Source organism: Coenobita brevimanus, chromosome 65, assembly GCF_032717465.1.
Source record: "Coenobita brevimanus isolate Jiangsu-jjx chromosome 65, ASM3271746v2, whole genome shotgun sequence".
Lineage (NCBI taxonomy): Eukaryota > Metazoa > Arthropoda > Malacostraca > Decapoda > Coenobitidae > Coenobita > Coenobita brevimanus.
The window spans coordinates 27,334,993-27,360,565 of NC_137018.1; the positions used below are offsets into that span (position 1 = coordinate 27,334,993).

At 41.9% G+C, this 25,573-nt stretch overlaps 1 protein-coding gene across 1 annotated transcript in view; it reads right to left on the reverse strand.

Moving 5' to 3' along the window:
* The window catches only part of LOC145404955 (U-scoloptoxin(11)-Ssd2a-like), a 58,745-nt gene extending 33,723 nt beyond the window's left edge, over positions 1–25,022 (reverse strand). The window contains exons 1-2 of the mRNA XM_080276460.1: positions 24,891–25,022; positions 22,180–22,308 (exon numbers count right to left, since the gene is read on the reverse strand). Of these exons, the coding sequence (XP_080132586.1) occupies positions 22,180–22,308; positions 24,891–25,022 (261 nt within the window). The remainder of the gene's footprint in view (positions 1–22,179; positions 22,309–24,890) is intronic.
* Between the last annotated feature and the right edge of the window lie 551 nt (positions 25,023–25,573).

A 25,573-nucleotide genomic window follows, 5' to 3' on the forward strand; every position in this document is an offset into this window, starting at 1 on the left:
GCCTTGTCCTTGTGATTTTGACCTCTGATTGGTTGACCTCAAAATTGAATTCCTTTATCCTTGCCTTACCCTCAACACTTCCACAAAGGTTGATTTAAATCGGATATAAACTTGAGGTTGGCTTTGCCCTGTGACATTGACCTCTGCCTGATTGTCCTGAAAACTCTCAAACCCTCAACCCCCAAACCCTCAAACCCTCAAACCCTCAAACCCCCAAACCCTCAAACCCTCAAACCCCCAAACCCTCAAACCCTCAAACCCTCAAACCCTCAAACCCTCAAACCCCCAACCCTCAAACCCTCAAACCCTCAAACCATCAAACCCTCAAACCCCAAAACCCTCAAACCCTCAAACTCCCAAACCCTCAAACTCCCAAACCCTCAAACTCCCAAACCCTCAAACTCCCAAACCCTCAAACTCCCAAACCCTCAAACTCCCAAACCCTCAAACCCCCAAACCCTCAAACCATCAAATCATCAAACCCTCAAACCCCCAAACCATCAAACCATCAAACCCTCAATCCATCCTCCAAGTTTGGTCAGATCTGGGTAAAAACTGTCTGTTTATTGTTGACATGATGTTCTAAAAGTCAATAGAATTTCCCATCGGCTGTCCCTCAACCCTTCCACCAAGTTTGGATAAAATCGAATAAAAACTGTTTGAGCTATATGTTAGCACACACACACACACACACACACACACACACACACACACACACACACACACACACACACACACACGGCGATCAAAACATTACATCCGCTGTCGCCTTGCGTGCGTGGGTGTGAAGATGTCATCAAAGTGTGTGTGTGTGTGTGTGTGTGTGTGTGTGTGTGTGTGTGTGTGTGTGATTCAAAATGGGTTTCAGAAGGCGAATGGAATCGTGGGTCGTTAGTTAGAATAAAACAGCTCAATGAGTGGACGGCCTGAAGGAGCCATTGGCCTAAATGAGATGCGGTACAGGGCTTGGGCGTGTCCATATCAGTTACCGATAGCCAAGCCACTCACTCAGACTCCTACCTTTACAACTTTTATGGGGGAGAATGGGCATCACCTCCATCCATTTGGGAATTATATTGTGAAGATCAAAACCACCCTTGATAATACAGTTCACCAACTGGAGTTGTAATGTGAAGGTTAACGAAAACCTTTATATTACAATCCGCTGGCCCCAAACACGCCAACCACTTTGGGTACCAACCACATACTGCTAATTTTATTACTTTATCTTTTTTTTCATTAACATTACGCTATAAACTAGAAGGCACTCAGCGAGCGCATACCTCCGCCAGTGCAACTGCCATTAAGAAGAATCCGGATTCAGATCCGTGGAGATATTATGTGGAAAACATGGGATCTGGGTCCGCCCCCAAATTTAGTCAATTGTTCCTTGACCCATGGCCCACCCTTGCACAAAACTTTACTGAAATTCATGGAGAACTTTTGGAGATATTGTGCGGGATACTCCAGATCCGGATCCGGATCAGCCCCAAAATTTTATCAATCCTTTCTTGGCCAATGGCCCACCCTTCCACCAAATTTCATGGAAATTCATTGAGAGCTTTTGGAGATATCGTATGGACAAACAAACAAATGAAACTACCATAGGCAAAGCGCCTGCCGGATGGATCCAATTGTGTCTGCTTAGCTTTCACCGGCATGTAGGCAGTCATTTGGCGAAATTTTTCACACGTCATTGCGAAACACAGGATGGATATAGGAAGCTAAAAATTTCATTATCAGGTGCCTCAGACGTTTCTCTTCAATTTGAAAAGAAAAAATCGATTTTCGAATTTTGAAAAAAAAAAAAAAAAATGGCGCCTGGGCCGGCAACTGGGTCCCGACGATTTCCGGACCAACGGCCATTTGAGGGGTTTCAACCCCTGACGCAGCCCAGGGCCTTTGATCAGTTTTGATGAAAAACAATAGGCTTCCAGGATTTGTGGATTTCTACCTTCTGGGTTTTTTTCAGAACGATTGGCACAAAATTGTGACCTGTGGCGTGTAGACAAACAAACAGGCAGACGGACAAACATAAGGAACTGACCCACACGCTTGCCGAATCTTTCTATTCCGGCAAGCAACAAACATAGCTGAATACAGAACCTCCTCCAACTTCGTTGGCAGAGGTAATAAACACATTAATCTTCTGAAGTCACTGGTCTATGCGACTCTCGACTACGGTAGCTTCGTAATCCATACCCGCCAGAGACAGGCCTTTACTACTGATACTGATGATGATAGTACTACTACTACTACTGCTACTTCTTCTACTACTACTACTGCTGCTGCTGCTGCTGCTGCTGCTGCTGCTACTACTGCTTCTACTACTACTACTACTACTACTACTACTACTGCTGCTGCTGCTGCTGCTACCACCGCCAGTACGACTAAGAAGAAGAAAAAAGAATACGACTACTAATAATACGGTAATTAGAATAATAATGATAATAATAATAAGAAAAATACGACTAATAATGATAATTATAATAATAATGTTCGCTTTGTTCGCTTTTTTAGTTAGTTCTTTTTACGGGGTGGGGCACTAACCCACCACCAACCCTTTTAGTCGCCTCGTACGACAAGCAGGGATACTGGGGGAGTATTCTTCAAACCCCCCTACCCCCAGGGGGGATCATCATCATCATTGTCAGCCATTGAGGTCCACTGCAGGACCGGCCTATCCCTACCGAAGCAGGGACGATACAGCCATTGTATCTCTACCCAGTAGCTTAGGCTGTCTGGTAGAGACTGTATACAGGGTGAGAAGTGCTTGTAATTGTAATTGTAGTGTTGAAGTGGCTTTGGACGTGTGTGTAGTGTGTGAACCAAGTGTAATCGGCCCGCCTTAAGCCGACTGAGTGCAAGCATACAAGTATGCGACACTGGTTCAACCACAGCACCCATTATGTCCCCCAAAGTAGCAAGTGGCTCGGTGAACGATTCTCAAAGTTTTTACAACTCTGGCGGGATGGAGTTGAGAGGTATATGAGGGAGGGGGGGGTGAGTTGGGGGGAGGGTAGTCAAATGGTGGGTGACAGAGCGACGTGGAGGCGTTTTGTCTGCGGCCACCCTTTGCGGGATTAGGGCGTCGGGCTATAGATAGATAGATAGATAGATAATAATAATGATAATAATAATAACGACTAATAATAATAGTGATAATAATAATAACTGTTTTCGTTGTTGTTGTTGGTGGTGGTGGTGTTGTTGTTGTTATTATTATTATTATTATTATTATTATTATTAGAAGAAGAAGAAGAAAGAATACGGCTATTAATAATAATTAGAATAATAATGATAATAATAATAAATAAGAAGAAAAAAGAATACGACTAAAATTAATTATAATAATAATGATAATAATAATAATAACAATAATGATAATAGTGATAATAATAACTGTTGTTGTTGTTATTATTATTGTTGTTGTTGTTGTTGTTGTTGTTGTTATCATCATTATGATATTTATAGCAGAATTACTACACTTGGAGGCGGTGGCTCAATCGGTAGAGAAGTGGTCTGCAGTCCTTAACGGACCCAGGTTCAAATCCCTGATGGGGCAAGGAAGTTTAAGGATTTGAATTTCATTAAATCAGGCTTTACTGATCTACCAGAAGACCCGCCGACATGTCATAAAAATATCCCCTCTAATACCAATGCACCAGTCCTGTATGAGACAGCCCTAGCATCTATTCAGTATGGACGGTGGGTGTTAGCGCCGAAGTGGTGACATGTGGAGGTGTATGGTATGTAGGAGGACTGCTGGGTCCTGATAGCAGGCTGTGAAGCCTACAGTATGCCCAGAGTCGGACACATGAAAAAAAAAAAAATACACTGCTCTTACTTCTAGTATCATTATTAGTCCTGCAGCTGCTGTTTCTGCTGTTACTACTAGTGCTGCTGCTGCTACATAAATATTTCTACTTTTTCCTTTAATATGAAAATAAATGAGAGCCCCATCTAATGCGCACTCCTGTGTTCCTAGCAGCCAGGGACACTAGGTTCATTCTACGATATTTCCATTTCCATCTCCTCGTTATTGTTCGTTTACACCGTGTGCTGACAAAAAATATCAGTTTCTGTATCATAGGCACACTTCGTTCACTCTGATTGGCGGAGCTTTGTGTCAGTTTTGCAGCTTTATTCACGTAACTCAGTGATTGAATAAAAGAGTGTTATTGTCCTGCATCCTTTCCATAGCACTTCTTCATGACTAGCACCATATTGTACTGATAAACCCTTGTTTCAGCTCAGCAAGGATGAAGTGATGGCAGTTTCAGGCTAAGCTAAATCAGACAGTATGCTGGTAGGTCAGGTGAGCCACGTGTGTATTCTGTTTCTACAACACTTGCCTCACAGTCAATGTCCGTGTCTGTGAGGGCTGTCTGTGTGGGGGAGGATGATCGTGTTCTCTTAACCACTTCACCCAGAACGTATTATTCATTTTACTCCTGCTACTCTCAGTGGATTGGTGTTCAGCTTAAGTATGGCTCTTCATTAATTCACTGAACACGAGAAGTCTTTCCTAAGTCGAATACAATGGACTATATGTATCAAAAATAAAACATTATTTGTCCTTGTATTGAAGGAGTGAAGGCAGGGTAGGACAGAATTGGGCTGTGGAAAGGCTAGGCAGCACTTCATCCAGGCCACGACGTAGCTCCTGGCTCTCTGTTTCTTTACTGCTAATACTTCTGGCATCCGGCAGAGAAGCATACTGTGCCTAGGCCCATCCCACCCGATGTCAAACACGGAGAAATTAACCTGCCTTAGTTTTTTTTTTTTTATCCTTCTTTTTTTTTTAGTTCTTGCCCTGTCAGCTGTGATATTGGATCACATCTTCCTTAACTAGTTTATTACTGCATACGACTGACCATTATTCCCATTTACATTATAAATGAAGAACATATATATTGTAAATTTATATAAATATTTCACAAGAAAAAGTTTATGTGTGGTATTCCAATTCAACCGCTAAGGATTTGATGTTAGAAAAATTCCCAAATTCCACAAGAAATCGGCTCTTGCCATTTTTTCTTTTGTGGTGCGTGGTTTCCGGTGGCATTTTGTGATGACTTGCAGCCATTGGGTCGTGTATTCAGATGCCCATAAGGCCATCCACGCTCCGGAAAATGTGTTGATCGTGAGGGACCGTAGTGATAAAGGATCTTAGCACACACAGACTAAGTGCATACAGGACAGCGCATCAGGAACACTGTTATCTTGCGTGGTTCCCTCTTATGTTTTCTCTTCTATGGACTTGATTTAATATGTGTGGTTCTGATGGGTTTGATACGTATTTTCAAGTACTGAGATGAGCTAGCATATTTCATTTTGTTGTATACACTGTACTGTTGCGCTTGACTGAAATGTACTGAATCTGTGAGAACCATTTTCATCACTTTATCTTGTTTCTCCCACATAACAGTTTTTTACTCGTTTTTTTACACTCTAACTCTAAGCATCATCACGTAGCCTAATACTAGAGGCACTACAACAACAACGGCAACTACTACTACTACTACTACTACTACTACTACTCCTGCTGTTGTTGCTGCTACTACTACTACTACTACTACTACTACTGTCATTACCAGTATTTTTGCTGCTGCTGCTACCACTAATACCACTTCAGCCGATAATACTAGTGTCATTATCACAATCACATTGGTGTCGCTCGGGCACCCCCATCCGCTTGAGAACTTTACCCTCGTGGCGAAATAATACAACACACCCGTGCAATATACATTACCAAGATTAACCCACTGGCTCCCAGAGTTCCTGAGCGAGGGATTTTGCTGAAAGGGCACTTAACGTACCGCCCTCCACCTATCGGCTCATAGTCACGAAGCTGATTGGTCCCTACCCCGGGGTTCCCTTCTTTATTAAATTTTGAAAATGCTCAGCTACGTCCTGTATCGCGGACACTGGGCGCAGATGAGTTAAGCCTAATATTGGTTAAGGTGGTAACTGGTGGCGACCATCATCCACTCATTTAATGTAGTGCTACCTACTTCTTCCTTCACCTTTCATTCTTTTTCTGTGTCTGCCCTCATCTCTTTCTCTCTCTCTCCCATCTTTCCTGTTACTTGTTATTACTCTTCTTTCCTTTTCAGGTGGCTTTGCATTGAGTGACAAGCATAATGGATTCCTGTAAGCCAGGAAGACATTTACAACGCTGGGTGGTAACCATATAACCAACCCACACGTGTTCCCTGCGTGTCAACAAGTGGGTTGGCAGAGGGTTAGTGACCCTTCCCGTGAAACAACTAACTCAGACAAACGGCCACTCTTTACGGGATTATGGCGTCAGGCTATAGACTGACAGACTGACAGTATAAACAGCATCTTTAAGATTTAAAATATTTCTAAACAGAGTGAACCGGGATTCAGGTGTGGTAAGTGGGGGCGCTCACCATCCACTCACTCGATATAGTGCTGCTCTCGGGTGTCTGACCTTTCTTCTCCTCCTTCCTTCTTTCCTACCTTCCTCTTCTGTCTTTTTCACTTCATTCTTTCCTCGTCCTTCTGCCTACGGATGACTTTACACCCCTTCTTCTGTCTTTCTTTCCTTCATTCTCTCCTCTTCCTTCTGCCTATGGGTGACTCTACACTGAGTGACTGAGTGACAAGCTAAATGGTTTCCTGTACATCAGGAAACCATTTGCTTCGCTGGGTGGTAACCATATAACCAGATTATGGAGCCTAGTGGTATAGTGGGCAATTACGGCGCTCCAGTCGGATTGAGCCGGTGAAGGTTTATATCCAAGGGATGGTTGGAGTTCATTGCACACGTAATGCCACTAAGGGATGAGTGAGGCTGATCACTCTCATCTTAAATGTCAAGACCAACTCGCCTAGCCCCGGGCTCCTACGTTCCTCATGGGGCAACGTAAGATTGGATTATGGATGGATGGATGGAAATAATATTCAACGAAAATCTATCTTTTGCCAAAAATATATTTAGGGTATGAGATTATTCCAGCCACATTATTTTCCAGCAGAAATTATTCCCCAAGTCCTTTAAAGCTAATAGCGTGACTATTTTTCAAAGCGGTAATTGTACTTCTGGGTCGTCAGCGTGTATCTCGCCATATATGTGCGGGACTCAGATTCTTTATTATACTGCATAACACTGTCAGGCTCCTGTGACTCACTCTCAACTGAATGAAATTGGCATTATCTTGAAAAGACCACAAGACTTTAAAACGTTATTGATAAAAATATTTACACTCTCAGACTTCAAACCTCGCTATCAGCTAAATATATGAGGATGACGTTGACTAAAATAGAATGCTAAAGCTGTTCTGAACATGAAGGGCAAAATAATACAACAAAAGGTAATAAATAAATGGCCAGTCATAATCTATCACTGGTTATTAGTTCCCTATCAATCAAACCGGTATGGGGACTCTACAGTAGGTTTGCGCGGTTCCGTCAGTGTGTCAGCACGTATGTCAGTCCGTCAACAATGTCGTGTCCGCTTTGTAATTTCCACATGCATGGTATGTTCCCATACCAGGACGGTGTGTCGCGCGCAACAATCAGCCATCTACTCTCAAGGTCAAGGTCCTACTTGGGGCTCAAACAAGGTCGGGTGCTGTCATACTCAACAGCCATACCAACATTCGTATCCCCTCTGTGTGTTGTCTGGGGAGATCATTGAACGGCTGTACGTACGTGTCTCTGTCATACCCACATTGTATACACAGTACATATGTATGGTTATCCGGTAGGGGACTTCGTACTGCATGGCAATACTTGGCAGGGACTTGTTAGTACTGTAGTCATCATTATTAACAGTACAATTTAAGTTTACATTACCTGTCGTGTGTGTGTGTGTGTGTGTGTGTGTGTGTGTGTGTGTGTCTATATACAGTATAAGCATCGACCCTCTCATGAATATTGCACTTAAATCTTCCACCTTCCTTTATTGCTCTCTCTCTCTCTCTCTCTCTCTCTCTCTCTCTCTCTCTCTTTCCACCTGGTCATGATTTTTTCTTAACTTGTTACCCGCCCCTGCCCCCAAGGGGCTCTGGGACGGGTATTGTTTTCACTCGGTTTGTCTGTCTGTTTGTTTGTCCGTCTGTCTGTTTGTCTGTTAACAACTTTACAATAAAACTACCGGTGCGATTTTCACTAAAATTACAGGGATGATGGACTATGACCTTCTGATCACCTGATTAAATTTTGGGAAAACTGGGCCAAGGCCCAGGTTGTAGTCCCTCATTATATATATATATATATATATATATATATATATATATATATATATATATATATATATATATATATATATATTGTTTTCTCGCCATAACTCCTTTCAACTTCTTCATATCGACATGAAACCAAAACCTAAAGTTGCATCTTTCAAATCTGCGTCTTATAACATGCCTCATTACATCAGGGGGGATCACCCCACAGTTAGCGGTAGGGGGTCAATGTCAGGTGAGTCAGGCCTAAAATTTCAAAAGGGCATAAAATCGTCAATATTCACCCGATTTACTCCAAATATGATATATGATATCTTTGACTAGATATCCTGTTGCATTTATACGTCAGCACTGAAATGACTGCCGCGGACGGGTTTGCTGTACATTGGCACTGCTTCCTGTTCCTGGCTGCACCATGAGGGAGAAAAGAGATATATGTGAAATACAGGAGAGAGAGAGAGAGCATTAACCCCACACTACATATTCAACCAGCCTGGCATGCCGTGCTAATAGCTACGTCATAAATAATCATAAGTGTTAAGTGATACCCTTTTTACAACGGCAGGTCTAAGTGAAAAGGTAATCCCGCTAATACACACTGAAGGCTCTCTCTCTCTCTCTCTCTCTCTCTCTCTCTCTCTCTCTCTCTCTATATATATATATATATATATATATATATATATATATATATATATATATATATATATATATATATATATTTTTTTATTTATTTTTATTTATTTTTATTTTTATTTTTATTTATTTATTCATTTCTATATAGACAGATAGATAGATAGATATAGGTAGATAGATAGATATAAAGTCCAATTAAAAATGAAAATAGTGTTCTTGTGGTGGGACATGTAGTTTAAGATATGTACACAAACTGGAGTGTTCAACATGAGATCCAGCATAATGCTGACACGTGTACCAAATATGTATTATGAATAAAATGTATTTATCAAATGAAGATAGCCATTAAAAAGTAAGGTTACCTATAAAATCTTTTATTTATCAAATGTTTAGCTAAAATGCATTTTTCCATTATTCTGGATCTTCACTTATAAAATATTTCTACAGCGGTTACGGGAAGACGTGTGTTTCCTGTAACTAATGCATGGCCACTGCTACCGGAAGCACACCTCTTCGCATGGCCTCTATACATTTTATTTCTCAAGGTCGAGATGACTGGGGAAATGTATCTACAGCTAAACTTTAATTAATAGATAATATGATAGGTGTCCTTAGTTTTTTCATTGCTATCTTCATATGAGAAATACTTTTTATATATAATGCACGCGTCTCCTTTTACGTGTGCATTTTGTTGGTTCTCATGTATAACACTTCAATCTGCATACATGTTTATAATGTATATATATCAGTTATCTAGCTATCCCTCCTTTATAATTATGCTCTCTTTATCCGTTATGTCACATCTCTCTCTCTCTCTCTCTCTCTCTCTCTCTCTCTCTCTCTCTCGCAACTTTTCACATTTGCTCCAGCGCAGCCTACCCCTGGGAGTACCATCAAACTTCAGACACGAGCTAATCGCGTCGCAACAAACATCATCTCTCCAACGACCTGATTAGTGACTGCAACAACCAGCCCGGATTTAAAAAAAAAAAAAAAAAAAAGGCAAGAACAAGTTAGGGCATCTTTCAAGCTCGTTGGCACCTCTTCCTTGGCGACACAGGCTCGTATAGTCTTGAATATTTCGTGACACATTCTCCTTTTCGATTAGTTCTGGACAATACATCTCGGTACCGTCTCCCACTGTAGTTGATGCAAATTATGTCGATACTGAGAGGATATAAAGACAATGTATAGGTGTCACATGAAAAATTAATCGCCAAGGAAATGGCGCTGCCAATAATTCTCAAGCCATTTATAAAACAATTCTTATTCCCTCATCACATTCAGCCGCCTTCCGTCCGATGCCTTTTTCTTTTAGTATGTTCTTGCGACTGCCAGACGCTTTTTATTCTGCTTAAGAAGAGGTCCCGAGAAGTGGAGGAGATAATGAAATCTGTATCAAACCCTTCCAACTGGAAGAATCTCTCCTAGCCTGCGTCAAATCGTCTGATACAGCAAGAACAAATAGACTACGTCACCAGACGCAATGCTCCTAAACCCCTTCTCAAGAGAATAAAATAATATTGAGTTGACCAGAATAAAATCCGAGAGTTGCTTGACGCATTAGAGGATTAATGGCAGCAGTATCTGGCGCAAGCAGAAGCAGAATATTGGAGCTGCCCCTTTCAAGAGAAGATTAATGATGACAGTACTACCTCTCGGGCTCCCATGCCACCCTCTCCCCTGAATAAAATCGTCCTGCGTTAACTGGAATAAATTATGATAAATGAGGGGGTTAGGACCTGTCTGTGTTTTATTTACAATGTCAGTACTGTCGCCATTAACCCCTTCACGGTCGGGACAAGTGTAGCATTCAAAGCCAGCTAACGCCATGTGATTTTATTTAATTAAGGGAGGCTCACTGGTGGCTCGGAGTTAACAAAGTGCCAAACAGAAGCTGGAGCCTTTGTCAAAGAAAATGGCTGTCTGACAAATTTTAGAGGAAATCATGTATATAAACAAACAGGCAATCCATATAGTAAAGTGCAATCCACGCTCACCTACTTGTCTGTGAAGCTGCACCCCCTCAGCCGCCATTCAGGACCCATGGAAGGTCAGTGTGAAATTTACGGATAAATATGAAAGTATGAGTATTGCATGACATAGATCACCATTTCATCACAAGGAAGGATATTACTTTCAACAATTACAGGCGAACGTTAGGAGACGGTGTGAACCTACGGAGTAATTGCTTCCCCAAGCATGCTTGCAAGGTGGTGCCCAGGATTTATGTTCGGGGCAGGATACTAACCGACCATTAGCCAGACTGGGGTGAGGGGGATTGGCGCAGGAAGTAGGAGAGGGGAGGAGAGGGATTAGAGAGAGAGGGGGGGGCAGGGGAGGAAGGGTGGAAGTGGTGTGTGGGGGAATGCGACACGACTATTAGTTAGATCTCCCCCTCCTCACGCCTGCTGTTTGTGAGAGCTTATTAATCTACAGAGATGATGTACAATACGTGTGTACCAATTATGTCTCTGTGCAGTTGTATAAGCAGGCGGTCTTCATCCATCATCATCGGCCTGAACCAGTACACTGCAAGACAAAGGCCCCTTCTATTTTTTTCCACTCTGACCTATTGCTGTTAGCCTGTTCCATCCAGTCTCATCGAATCTGGGAGTTTCATCTCACTATCTCGTTCTCTGTCTGTCTCTTCCTCTCACTTCATCTCCGGGCTACCATCGTTACCATGGTTGTCCATCTGTTATCTGTACTACGAAGGACCTGGCCTGTCCACATCCATTGATGCTTTTTGAATGTAATGACTATATTCTCCACTGTCGTCTGCTTCCTTATCCTGGAAGCTCTCTTTTTATCTCCATGTAGTCTCTAACATAATCCTTTCCATTCCTCTCTGAACACTCCTAAGTTTACGTTCCAAGGATTTTGTTAACCTCCACGTTTCTGATCCATAAGTTAGATCAGGACAGGATCACTGATTATATAACCTTTCCTTTTGGCATAATGGTAATTGCTTATCTTTCATGTAGTTACTTAGTTTGCCAAAAGCCCTTCGTCCCATTCCTATTCTCCGTTTGATTTCATTGCCATGGACTGGGTCTGCCTGAACTGCCTGCCATAGGTATATGCATTCCTTAACGCATTCTAGTTCATCTCCTATTTTTACTGGACTGGAACAAAAATGGTTGTCAAACATAATCTTCATCTTCTTCATATTCACTTCCAAACCCACCTTCAGACTCTCAATATTCAGGCCACCTATAATTTTTTGTAGTTCCTCTCCTGATTCATTGAAAGGGACTATGTGGTCTGCAAATCTAAGAACGTGAAATTGCTCTCCATCCATGTTAATTCCTTTGCTCTCCCAATCTCAGTTTCTAAAAACGTCTTCTAGGCATACCGTGAAAAACTTGGGTGGAAATGTGTCTCCTTGTCCAACACCTTTCTTTATTGGAATGTTCTGGCTGTCCTTATGGAGTTTCGTGATGGTCATCTCTTTAATTTTCTCCTAGTATTTTAACATTAGTTTCTTCTACACCTTGTCCTCGAATTGCTGTCATCAATGCAGCCGTTTCAGCTAAACCAAATGCTTCTCATAATCAATAAATGCCATGCAAAAGGTTTCTCAAATTATCCTTCCTCTTCCCTTGGCTGGTTTGCTTCCAAAGTTGGACTACTTCGATTCGTCAGGACTTTTGTGAAGTTTAAGTACAACAGACAGATGATTAATTGGACGGTAACTCTTTTAGCTCTTTCAGCCTTTGATATCATCTATTTGTGAAGCAGGATAAGACACTTTTCCAAGACTTGGGTACAGCTTTGACTACTGAACATTTCGTAAATAGCTTTGCTAGTTCATTTACTGCAAAGGTACCTGCGTCCTTAATAAGATCAGCAATGATACCATCATCACCTGCTGCTATACCCGTCATTAATCCTCTCAAAGCAGCTGACGTCATTTAATGTAACGCTACGAATGACTGTGTCTGATGTTTCCCTAACATGAACTGACTCTTCGACCATGATACTGCCGCTGTAAAGTTTTGTATTAAACCCTTCAATCTCCTGTTGTATTATTCATTGCAATCCTCTCATCTCCAGGTATTTTATTTTGTTTAGGGAGAGACACGGGCGATATCATGACGTTGTTGTTGTGGCCTAGGCTTGTCTGAACGTGAGCCCGTGTAATTCAGGCTGAACCTGACCTCCTGCAGACGAAGCTAAATAAGAAGTAATTAAATTTCAGCAAATTATGCACTGAAAATTAATGCGAGGAGCAACAGATTATGTATCATCAGTAAGAAACGTACTGACAATCTAGGGCACCGCAACTTCCATAACAGTAACAAAAAGATGGAACAGACTCTTATAAACATCTAGTATTCCGAAAGCCCGTCCCATCACAGGCTTGGGATCAATAGTTTACCTGATAATGGCCTGTGATGGGCCGAGAATTCGGAATACAAGATTTTCATAACACTTTGTTCCATCCATTCATCCAGAGAGAGAGAGAGAGAGAGAGAGAGAGAGAGAGAGAGAGAGAGAGAGAGAGACAGGAGTAATGAAACATGGGTTGTAATGCCCGTGGAATTTTGAGGAAAAAAAAAAAAAAAAAAAAAAAAAAAGATCCATAACGAGTTATAAAGACGCTAGAAACAGGAACAAGAGTGCAGCGTTACCAACACTTATTTTACACAATGAAGCCTTGGAGTCATGCATATCAGTTGCACTAGACTTATAAACCCAGGTAATCAACAGGTCATCCATTTTTCCCTTGACACAGTCTTCCTTCTACAACCGTCACTGTTATACCAAGGTCCCTATCTGTATGATTAGCTGAAGAGGGACTACAGGAGAACACCCAACTTGACCGGCACGCGACTCGAACTGCGATTTTTCCAGCTGGGGGGTTGGAAGTGCTAACCAATACCCGTCCAGGTGGCCCAGTGTGAGGGTGATATATTACAGTCATTCAGGGCAGTTACCATGAACTTGACGGTAATGAGCCTGATTTGCATGCAGGGGCTTGTGCTCTCTCTCTCTCTCTCTCTCTCTCTCTCTCTCTCTCTCTCTCTTAGCAAGCAAAGCAGCAGTATAAGTGTTGACTAATTGAACAGGTGACGTATTTTTCTGTTGTATTCTTGCCATTACGAGACGATTTTTAAGGAGCCCGGGTGAGTCCCTGGGGCAGAAGGGTTAATGAAGGCAATTTGTAACGCCTCCAGTTCAGAAAGTCTACTCTAAGTGGGAAACAAATCGTCTGGGGATGAAAATATTAAAATGAAATGCTGTACGTCTTCTGGCAGAAAGGCATAAAATGAGTGTGTGTGTGTGTATGTGTGTGTGTGTGTGTGTGTGTGTGTGTGTGTGTGTGTGTGTGTGTGTGTGTGTGTGTGTGTGTGTGTGTGTGTGTGTGTGTGTGTGTGTGTGTGTGTGTAACTGGCCATAGAATAGCCAGTCCTTTCCCATTGGCCCAACAGACACACACGGCGACATACATCCCAGCCTGTCACCACTTGGCCACGGATATCGCCCCATCAATACTGAGGCACGCTAGATCTCTCTCATTCAGGACTGGTGTGATGGTATGAGCGCTGCGTCGTGTGGAAACTCTGTGAAATCTGTTTTAACCCCTTCACTGTGGCGACATAACTTACAGTCTGGCTGTCAACTGACGATTATGAATAGCTTAGGAAAAACCTGTAGCAGTGACGGGGTTAACGAAAACTATCTGACGCCCTACAGTAAGAAGCCTCACCTACTTGAAGACATTCGCCTAAAGATGGCAAGGATGATAAATCTTGCTACCAATGGACCAGTAAATACACACATATGTATTGTGTAGATAGATACACACACACACACACACACACACACATATATATATATATATATATATATATATATATATATATATATATATACATATACGTCTTTATCTAATCTTCAGTCGATCATGCCCGAGGGCGACGTTATTAGGTACGACTCAAGATTTCAAGTAAATGAGAGACAACGCAAGATTATTATTTTCTTGCTCTTGTTCATGCTGTTGGAGGCAACATTGAAATGAACCAGTGCTGCCCTCATGATGAATGTCACAGCACCCATTATCAAAGGGTGTGCTGTCATGGCCCCTCCCCACACCCACAGCATTCCAGCTCATCCCACCTATTCCTTTGTTCCTTACGTCCATTTTTTTACACCCTGACATTTTCATTCTTGAAGGGTGTTTTGAGATAAATCATCACTGCGAACAAAACACTAAAAATGAATCAGTCATTTTCATACTGAATACTTTCCTGTCCCAGTCCCACCTTTCACTAAAAATCCAGGCCATCCCACCCACTCCTTTGCCTGCCATGTCTCTTTCTACCCCGCTCCCTCTTACACGATTTCATGGCCCGGCGCAGGTCACGCAGTCAAGAAAAGCGGCTGTATTTTATTCATGTTACCCAGGTGACACTGTCCAGGCCTTTCTAAACTGTAGGATTCAGATATAGTTTTCGTTAACTCTTTCACTAATAGGGTGCTGTCTTATGCTACTGTAAGTGAAATCGTCTGGAAGAAGTGGGGATAACTAGAATAAGACTTCCTCACAGTGAAGGGGTTTATTCATAAAGCCCCGGTCACACACAAGCGACTCAAGGTCTGACCGCCATGCAACTCAAGGTCGTGTCTTACTTGGCTCCCACGCCTCCCGACTGGCCCCAAATCTGCTCTGCTCACGACTGCCTAACGACCGGTCGTGACGTCCTCAAGAACTCAACAAGTTCACGAGGCAACCGTGAGGCGATGGAGCCACGAGTCTTCAAAATTTAAATTTAATGAATTTTTGTCAGCCACGACCGTGACACGAGGGCCCACAAACGCAAGACGACTGCATGACGCATTTGGGGAATGCACCCCGACCCCCCCACGACACCCCCACGACCGACCCATGGGGCGGGGCATCACACCTAGACCACCAGTGACACCCAGCGCATCACCATGGACCTCTCCTGTATCCCACTCATTGTCAAAAACAGTCGACTACTCACGACACGCAGCCGTAACGGTTTTTTTTTGCAGGCAACAGCATCAGAACATGCACCAACCACCTCACGATGCATCCGATTGAGCTAAGACTGCTTCACGACCGATGTACGACACTCCCAACTGCGATGGAACTGTGACACGACTTTTGGCAAGTCATGAGGTGGCCACGATATTTTAACACAAACGTTAAAAAAATCGTGAGGCCCGACGAGTCGTCCCAGCAGCTCACGAGCACCCAAAAGAGTCTGGGCTTTGCCAATGAATCAAGGGACAATTGATGAAAAAATGCATTACAACCATGACTCGTCCGGCGGTTGGACCTTGAGTCACTTGTATGTGACCGGGGCTTAAGAGGACGAGAGGTCTTACCCAAACTGAATGAAAGAATCTGGCGGTAGCAAGAATAAACTGGTTTGGATATGTCATGGTCTGGATGGGATAAGAAATCGTCTGAGCAAGGAAGATAAATCCCTCAAGACCTCTTACATTTCCTGTGAACAAAAATCACCTTTGCCCCTTCAGTATGATGACGTCTTATTTTTTAATTCTTCCTCCCATCAAACAATTTTATTCAGCTCAGGGGAAACCATTTGAACTGTAAGGTCAGATGCTTCGTTCACTAACTCCGTAAGTACTAAAAGTAGTTTGCAAGTCGAATAAAATTGCTTGGAGGTGCAATAATTAACCAGAACTCAGTAACTGTCCTGTGGACAGTCACTAGTTTCCACCTACTGTTTCTTACATAGACCTTGACCCAATCTGGGAGATTTGGATGTTTTAAATAAAACGAAATAAACTCTTAGGAATCGGTCCGCCAAGTTTCATTTTCAAATTACTTGCTCAGGTTCCGTTGAAGTCTCCAGTAGACAAGACCACCTTATCTCGTCTGCTCATATTGCTGATATGAATCTTTCTGTCACTACACGTAAAGGATTTTAACTTGTTTTTTCTATCATCAATGGCCCATGCCAGGACACAAAACCTGGGACCTTCAGATTCCTTCCGCAGCCTGCAGTTTTCCTGGAATCGTCTCGAGACTCTGAGGCCGGAATAATAATAACACCATTAAATACAGTAGTCTCCAACCTGGTAATAGGTGGAGACTAATTATAAACGACGACAACGTACCATCGCACTGAAGGAGTTCATCTCTTTGAGAGCAATGACCCTTCCTGTATTTTATTCTTTCTGTCTGCATACGATTTTTAGTTTCCGAACTGGAGGAGTCAGATGCAGCTTTCATCAACCCTTTCAGAACATGATAACTTTTACCTGTTATACTCGTCCTTTATTCCCGCCGCAACTAGACTATTATATCCACCACAGAAGTGACGCCTCTTCGTCTGTGGGTTTAAAAGAACAGTTTCTAGTAAGTCTCTTAGGACGCGAGATGTATTAACCTTGTTTCGTTACCAACAGACTATTTTATCCTCTTCAGACGGAGGATGTAATTCATAATTTGTTGCTGCTGCTACCAGACAGATTTATTCAGCAAGGACATAGCAAGATCTGAGTGGCAAAGATGTTGTGGTGGTGAAGGAGATAAGCTCAGGAGTAGCATCTCGTCGTCCGCGGTAGATATCTTCTACTTTCACTATTAGGGGATTCTCCCGACCTGCATTAAGTCGTCTGGCAAAGTCTTCCTCATCCTGAAGTGGTTAAACCTGTCACTGGTATGAATGCGCTTAGGTAGTTCATTTTGGCCGACACCAAGCAACATTCTTCAGCTGAGGGAAAGCCTACCAATCAAAGAGTTAAACGATTTAAGTCTAGTTAAATAACGTGATTTATGATTATGATCAGAAAGGTTTTTTTTATCTATAAAGTCTAACACGCGATTGGTCTTTATTCAATAATGTATTGCCACTTGGCACGTGAGATCGTCAGCTGTCATAATGTATTCGTTGTGAAGATATCTGGTTTACATTATTCTTGCCACCCCAGCATGATATTCGGCTTGGAAGAGGCCCCGTCCAAATGAAAGAGAAACAACGTCAGTTTATCCCTTCGCTGCCAAAATGTTTTCCTAAGAAGAATAAAACCATCTGGTGGATGTAATAATATAAAAAATATGTCATTGTACCGCAAGCTCAAACCTTCTAGACTCCTTTAGCCTAGTCTCAGATCCTTACGCCTCTCACGAGGTAACATCAAACAGTTATTGGCCATTATTTACGTTTGAAATCTTAACCACTTACCCTCACTAACGCCAGATTATTTTATTCATAGTACCAGTTATAGTCTCTAACTACTGCTTTAGTACGAGGACGCTTTTTTAATAGTTCATTTTGCTACCTACAGATCACTTTAAGCACCTTGGAAAAAAAAAATTCTTTTATCAGCCTTCCACGAAAAATAGAATATCCTGACGGCAGCAAGCAGGAATATAATGTCAGGAACGTCATCGTACTGAAGAGTTTAATGGCGATTGCTTTGACCCTTCCTGTACAACGGAGCTTTTTTTTTTTTAACTCTGCTTTTGGTTACCGTTAAATGTTAAATTCAGTTTATGAAAGATATGGCATGTGGATGGGATTATAAACTGCCTTCGCGAACTGTTTCATTGTTAGCAATCGTAGCGAAAGATTCACGAAGAGTGTACTGACGCATGTATGTATGTATAAACACAGTGCCTATGTATGGCTGTATGTACTTCATGCATTTCCAGTACCTATGTATTTATGTATGTATGTTTGTATGTAATGCTGGAAGAATGGATGTACAATTTTTGGTAAATATTGCAGGTATGCATACATATATAGATGGATAGATTAACTGATTGATTGATTGATTAATTGATTGATTGATTGATTGATAGATAGACAGATTGATTGACTGATTGATTGATTGATAGATAGATAGAGATAGATAGATAGATAGATAGATAGACAGATAGATACAGTAGATAGAGACAGACAGACAGACAGATAGACAGATATATTTAGACAGATAAAAACACAGATATACAGATACAGATATACAGGTAGAAAGAGAAATAGATGAATGTCTATAATTAGTGTGTGTATAGGATGTACGCACCCGCCTGACAAGTACGAGCAAAGCCACAAAGCATATTGAGAGACTGCTTGTGTACTGGGCTGGCAGAGAGCCGGGAATAGAGTAGTGCTGAATGATGATGATGATGATGATGACGATGATGATGATGATGATGATGATGATGATGATGATGACGATGATGATGATGATGACGATGATGATGATGATGACGATGATGACGATGATGATGATGATGATGGGTGAGTGGGGTTAGGTACAATTAATCAGGGGCACTTTGGTGATGAGATGCTGCCGACGCGGGGGAGGATGGAGAAGGTATGAGTGACTGACAGAGTGCATGTAGGTGGCAGAAGAAGGAGGGGAGGACCGAGAATGAAGACGAAAGTTTTACGAAAATAGACTAAATCCATGAGAATGAGATGTTTGAGAGGAAAGGGACAGGCAGGACGAGAACGAAGCAGAGAATAAATTATATGAATGTAGAGTACAGAAGAGTGAGGTCGATGGAACAAAAAAGAGAAGGAGCCTAAGAAAGAGGCGGAAAGCATATGAATGGAGAGTGTATGGGAGTGAGGTGGTTGGGCAAAATGAGACTGAGGCGCTTGGGTGGACAACGAGAGCGAGGTGGAGAGATATGATGAGAGTATATGAATGGAAAATGAGTGATGGACGGGTAGACTAGCGGAAAAGATAGGTTGCTGGAAGAAAAGGGATAAGGAGACTAGGACGAGGAGGAGATATAAGAGTGAGAGAGTGATGAGGAGAGTGTATGAGAGTAAGGTGGTTGAACGGGAGGGTGCATGAGAGTGGGAAGACAAGAGGAAACAAAGAACCACGTGAAAGGTACATAAATGCATAACGTATGAGAATGATGTGTTTGGGAAGAAAGAGAAGTAAAACAAGGTAAAAAGTGAGAGACTAAGTAGGAGGGAAAAAGAAATTAGAGAACGAGCTAGAAAGTATGTGAATGAGGAGTGAGAGATTGACGAGGACAATTACTGAGTGTGAGGTGGTTGGGAGGAGAAGGAGAGCAAGACCAAGAGGAGATGAAAGATGCAGGAATACGTAATGGAGGGTGGTGTGTGATGGGAATGAGTCGTTTCTAAATAAGGACAGAAACGCGTCAGTAACTTATCGAAGCCACCTCTCACATGATGCACCGCCATGGTATAAATAAACAGACAGAATTTGATGGCATCTCTCCTATTTCTGGATTTTCATTTTCCTATTGCTGGATCCTACCCACCCCATATGTAACTTCAAAAACAAATGTGGTGGTGGTGATGATGATGATGATGACTCCCTTACTACACGAAGTCCTTCCTAAGCTCCAAGAAAATCACTTGGGAGTGGCAAGAATGTATAAAAATGTCATCATCGTTGTTCAGGGATTAATGATAACTCAGTATAACGTCTTCTGTAAAGTCTTCTCTAAGAAAGGTCTTCCCAAAAACTAAATATTGTTGCCTTGCAGTGGCATGAATAGAAATCGTCATTGCAGTGCAGAAGCAAAGAGAATAAGAAAACAACAAAGAGAATACTGCAGGGGAGTTGAGAGAGAGAGAGAGAGAGAGAGACGCAGACTGGTTGGTTCCGTGAGGGTTCATGAGGTAAGGCGGTTTGGACCGGTGAGAGGCAGTGGGGAGGAGTGAAGAAGGGAGGGAGGAGCGTGGAGTGGAGTTTGGTCAGGGCCATCGTGGATAAGTTACAGAATTAAGAACTTGGCAATGGGCGTAATGGAAATCAGTCTGAGGCAATAATACTTCCCAACACTTACACATAAATTTGCTCACGCCAAAAACTACTTATGGTAAAAAGAAAATCATAATACACTTATACTGTATAGTATATGCATCTGCCATAAATTACTTGCGGTCAAAACACGGTACTCGGCACACACACACACACACACACACACACACACACACACACACACACACACACACACACACACACACACACACACACGCTTTCACCCTCTGGCTGCGTCGGTTTCCTCTGTGTTGATTAAATTTAGTGGGGGTTAACATTAGTGAAAAAAAAAAAAAAAAAAGAGAGAGCCCTTCCATCTACGTCAGAGACTATGGAGATCATTTGAAACCCGCTGAGAATGTGTGGCTTCACCCTGCTGAATAAAATTCTTTCCTTTATGTGAGAATTAAATATCAACTCTAAACATGACAGTGGAAACGTAAACAACAACAATAACAACAACAGCAAGATATAACTTCGATTTAAAAGACCTTCTCCTCTCAAAGGGATACAAAAGATATCCTTTAACTCCTTCACTGCCAGATATCTGCCCTGAGCTACAGTACCGTGCCTCAGCTGGCGCCGGGAATAATAAAATATAAAAGGAAACATCGTAAAGAAGATCTTAAGGCCAATAGCTTTGTTAATTAAACTAATAAACCTGGGATGTCTTGTTACCTCTAACAACAAAGTCAGACTGAGGTTATGTATTCACCTGAATCTGTTTGTCTGTTTGTGTACGATATCTCAAAAACTTGTTATCGGATTTCACTGAATTCTGGAGGACAGGTGAAAAGTGGCTCAAGGAAGAGTTTATTACATTTTGAGGTGGATCTGGAACAGGGTTCAGGATTGAATCATAAGTCTGATTGGCGTGACGAATGGCATGCCCTCTCTGTGTAACACAGCAGACTAAGACAATAGAGTTAACGGACTATTGGAGACAGTAAAAGTATTCGTCTTGTAGGAAACAAGAATTACACCAGTAAATCATAGATTTAATTGGCGTTGGCAGAAATATGCACTCTGAATGCTTTCTACTTTATTTTAGTCTTGCCCTCTCCTGACGACTTTATTAATCAAATAATAGAATTTTAGAGCTGGAGAGGTTAGATACAACCTTAATAAACCCCTCCAGTACGAGAGGCCTTTCCCAAGCTGAATAAAATAAAATGGTGACAGCAGAAGTTAACTAAAAAGACGCCAGACGGAATCAGTGAATTGATATGTATATCCAGTTCACTGTCTTGCCGCATCCTGTAACAAGTAATAGGCGCCATCACCTTCCCGAAAAGGATAGGAAGATAGCTTTCAAGGTTAATGACTATTGCCTGTCCATCTATTTCCTTACGTCACAGCCTGTGAGGAGTGGTATGACTCAGTACATCTTCAGGCGCTTCTGTCCTTCCTTACTCAATAACGACCCCTCCTCCCAGGACACACCATTAACCGCAACAGTGTAATTATCTCATTTGTATTCATTTCTTGCCACTACCTGTTGAGTCTTTCAGCTTAGGAGACTTTTCTTGTGGTAAAAGAGTTAATGCAACCTAATTCTAAATCCCACGAACTCGCAGTCTCCCCTAAACTGAATGCAGTCATCCAGTAGCAGCAAGAACACTGAAAAGGCGTCGCCGTACTGAACTGGCTGTTTGGTGGCATCCTGGTTGGCGATATGCACAGGATCGTTTAGAATCTGAGATGAATTAGGTGAACCATATATCATTATCGGTGTTCGGCTCGTACCAAAGCAGCCATTAACCACAAGAGGTAATAACCATATAATCAACAAACCGTCGCCCGTTGGCCTTTTGGGTTAGGGTACTGTAAACCTATGTGGCCAACAAGATGTAAATTCTGAGGGGTGGCTGGGGTTGATTACCCACAGAATGCCACTAAGGGACGAGCGACTGGTCACACTCCTTAAATGCCTTTACTGAGCAGCCTAACTCAGAATCTTACTGTCAGGCCGAGGCAATGCAGGATTTGATCGTGGGTGAATGAATGGTTGAATCCTAAATTATTAGTTATCAGAACCTTAGAAAATGTACACACCGAATGACCAACCTTTTTTTTTTGTTTAGTTTGTAACCGGGTTATAATACTCGTAAAATACTCACATAATGTGTCGTCAACTAACTTTTTTCAAGGTTTTGATTTTCTTACTGGACTATAATCTACAAGTCTTAAAAACTTATACTGAATGAACTAACAATGTTTTTAAGTTACATGTCTCCAAATGGAAGACGAGTCGGAAAAAGCTCGTATCATCGCACTGCATCAAAATCCGCTTTCTTAAAATTAGATATTTATATTTCAACCGGGTTATGTACGAGTCGTAAAAACTACAGATGAGATACACTGACTGAACAATCTTTTTCAAGTTAGAAATATGAATCCCCCAATGGTTCAAGGGTCCTACACAAGAGTGTAGGAGGGTGGTTTGGGGGTTTTCTTTACATTGTTGGCCCAGGAAGGGAAGGGGAGGGGATAAAAAGAGAGAGAAAAAAAAAAGAAACAACACAGAAAAGAAAAAAAATGATACTCCAGGGCCCCTCTTGAAAACTGTGTTATCTGGATTGATGCATCAAAAAATGTACAGCAATAACTGAATGTTATGCTACTGCATGTAGGGATATCCAGGCTAAAAGAAAGAGAAGATATAAAAAGTCCCTGGGACCATAGGCATTGTAAGTTTTAGCAGAGAGAGAGAGAGAGAGAGAGAGATTTTTTATGCATACTCTCCCTCTAGGCTTATTCATCTTTTAACTCCATGACTATAAAGACGTAACTCATCACCTGTATTATTCTTGTGACCACTGAAATGATATATATTTAGCTTAGGAGAGACGTCGTGCAGTGAAGGGGTTGATGAAGGCTCTACTTAACACCTCTTGTTCGAAAAGTTCATCTTACGGGGAATGAAATTGCTTAGAGATCATCATCATCATCATCCACACGTCTAAAACAGAACTTTTCGTCTTAGAACTGCAAGGGTTAATCTACGGTGCCAAAATTTACCTGTCAGGCCTACATACTGTATATTTCAGATATGGTCTTAGGTCTCACACAGGTTATAAAACTCGTTAAATCAAATATAACTGAAACTAACCCATTTACTGCTGTGACGTTTTTTCTATCCTCATGTGATGTTTTTCACCTCGGGAGACTATTCGAACTGAAGGGGTACGACAGTCTTCATTAACCCCGTCACCACCAGAGATACTTCCTAAGTTATGAAAAATAGCCTGAAGGCAGCAAGAATAAACTAAGACGCCGTCGTAATGAAGGTGCTTATCTCTTGCGACAACTCCTTCAGCCCGAGGACGTATCTTCTATTTCATTCTTGCTACCATCATACGATTCTAGTCAACTTCGGAGAGATTTTGCAACCTGGAGAGATTAGACGTAGCCTTTATGAACACCTTCAGAACAGAGCATCGCCAATACTGAATAACATTGTCTAGGATTGACGGAACTGAAAAAGACATCACTGACTGAAGGTTTCAAGTCAGAATTTATTCTTCACACAATATTATAACCAAACTGCATCCCACTGTCTGCCAAGATTCATCATACATATTTTCGCGTGTAGGTTCCATCAACATTCTATGAACTCAAGAACCTCAGATAATGTGTTTAAAGTTAGTCGTCTTCCACTGGAATATATATATATATATATATATATATATATATATATATATATATATATATATATATATATATATATATATATATATATATATATATATATATATATAATTAACAGACTGCAGATGGTCCGTTAGTCGTCCATACAGCATCAGCAAAATTTACTTACACCTACATCATTAACAACTTTTATCGACTGGATACACCTTTAAAGTATTTACCTCCTGCAAACATAGTTTGCACAGTTTATCAAATGTATAAAACACACACACACACACACACACACACACACACACACACACACACACACACACACACACACACACACACACACACACACACACTCACAACACACACACACTCACAACACACACACACATTAATCATCTCGATCATCTTTAAAACCATTAAGCTTTCAAAAATCATAAAAGTCATATACCAACTGCATTGATTATTTACTGTTATACTGTTATACTTTCACCTTCGCCGTGTCTACACTAAACCAGAATTTACCATAATTATGTTCATTTCATTAACACGACCCACCGTTGACCACAACAGAACAGTCACACTAATTGCACATGAATCTCTATACTATCTCGCCTCAACTGGTATCTCGTGTCTCACCTGCATGGGGGCGTCGATGATCTCGTTGGTGTCGATGTTTCCAGAGACCAGGTGCGAGAGCAGGGCGTCAGGGAGGAGGAGCAAGACGAGGCCAAACAGGACGGCCACAGCCACCCTTGACCCTGCCGCCATCTTGTCTGTTTACTTCTGATTAGCCGAGATTTGGCGCGGGCGAAAAATGTAAACAAGAGAGCGACTTGTGGCCTTAGGTGGGTCTTGGAGCAGTGAAGTCGAAGGGTTAGCAAGACTGGAAAGACATTATGACCTGCTTTCTCCTACTTTCGATCCCGTGAAGGATGAATACTCTTGTTCAATTGGAATATGATGATTAAAGTTTTGTAGGTATATAATTAGACGTGTTAATACCCCCCGCGACTACCCCAGTCAAGAAACGTGCAGGATTGCGTACTAGAGATACCCCTCGGACCAGCGCGGGAGTTATTATAGAAGTTAAGTGAACACCGCGCGGTTTATATACTCTCTTGTCTCCGCCCACCGCCTATCTCACGCTGCGCAACCACGCCTACTTCCACCCCCGCCCACACCACTAACCAGCACGCAAGCCTGGTTGTAGTGGTCGTGGTGGTGGTAGTGGTGATAATGGTCGTGTTGACGAGAGGTAAGAGTGGTTGTGGGGATGATGGTGAGATTGGTGGTCGTGGGAATGATGGTGTTGGTTGTGG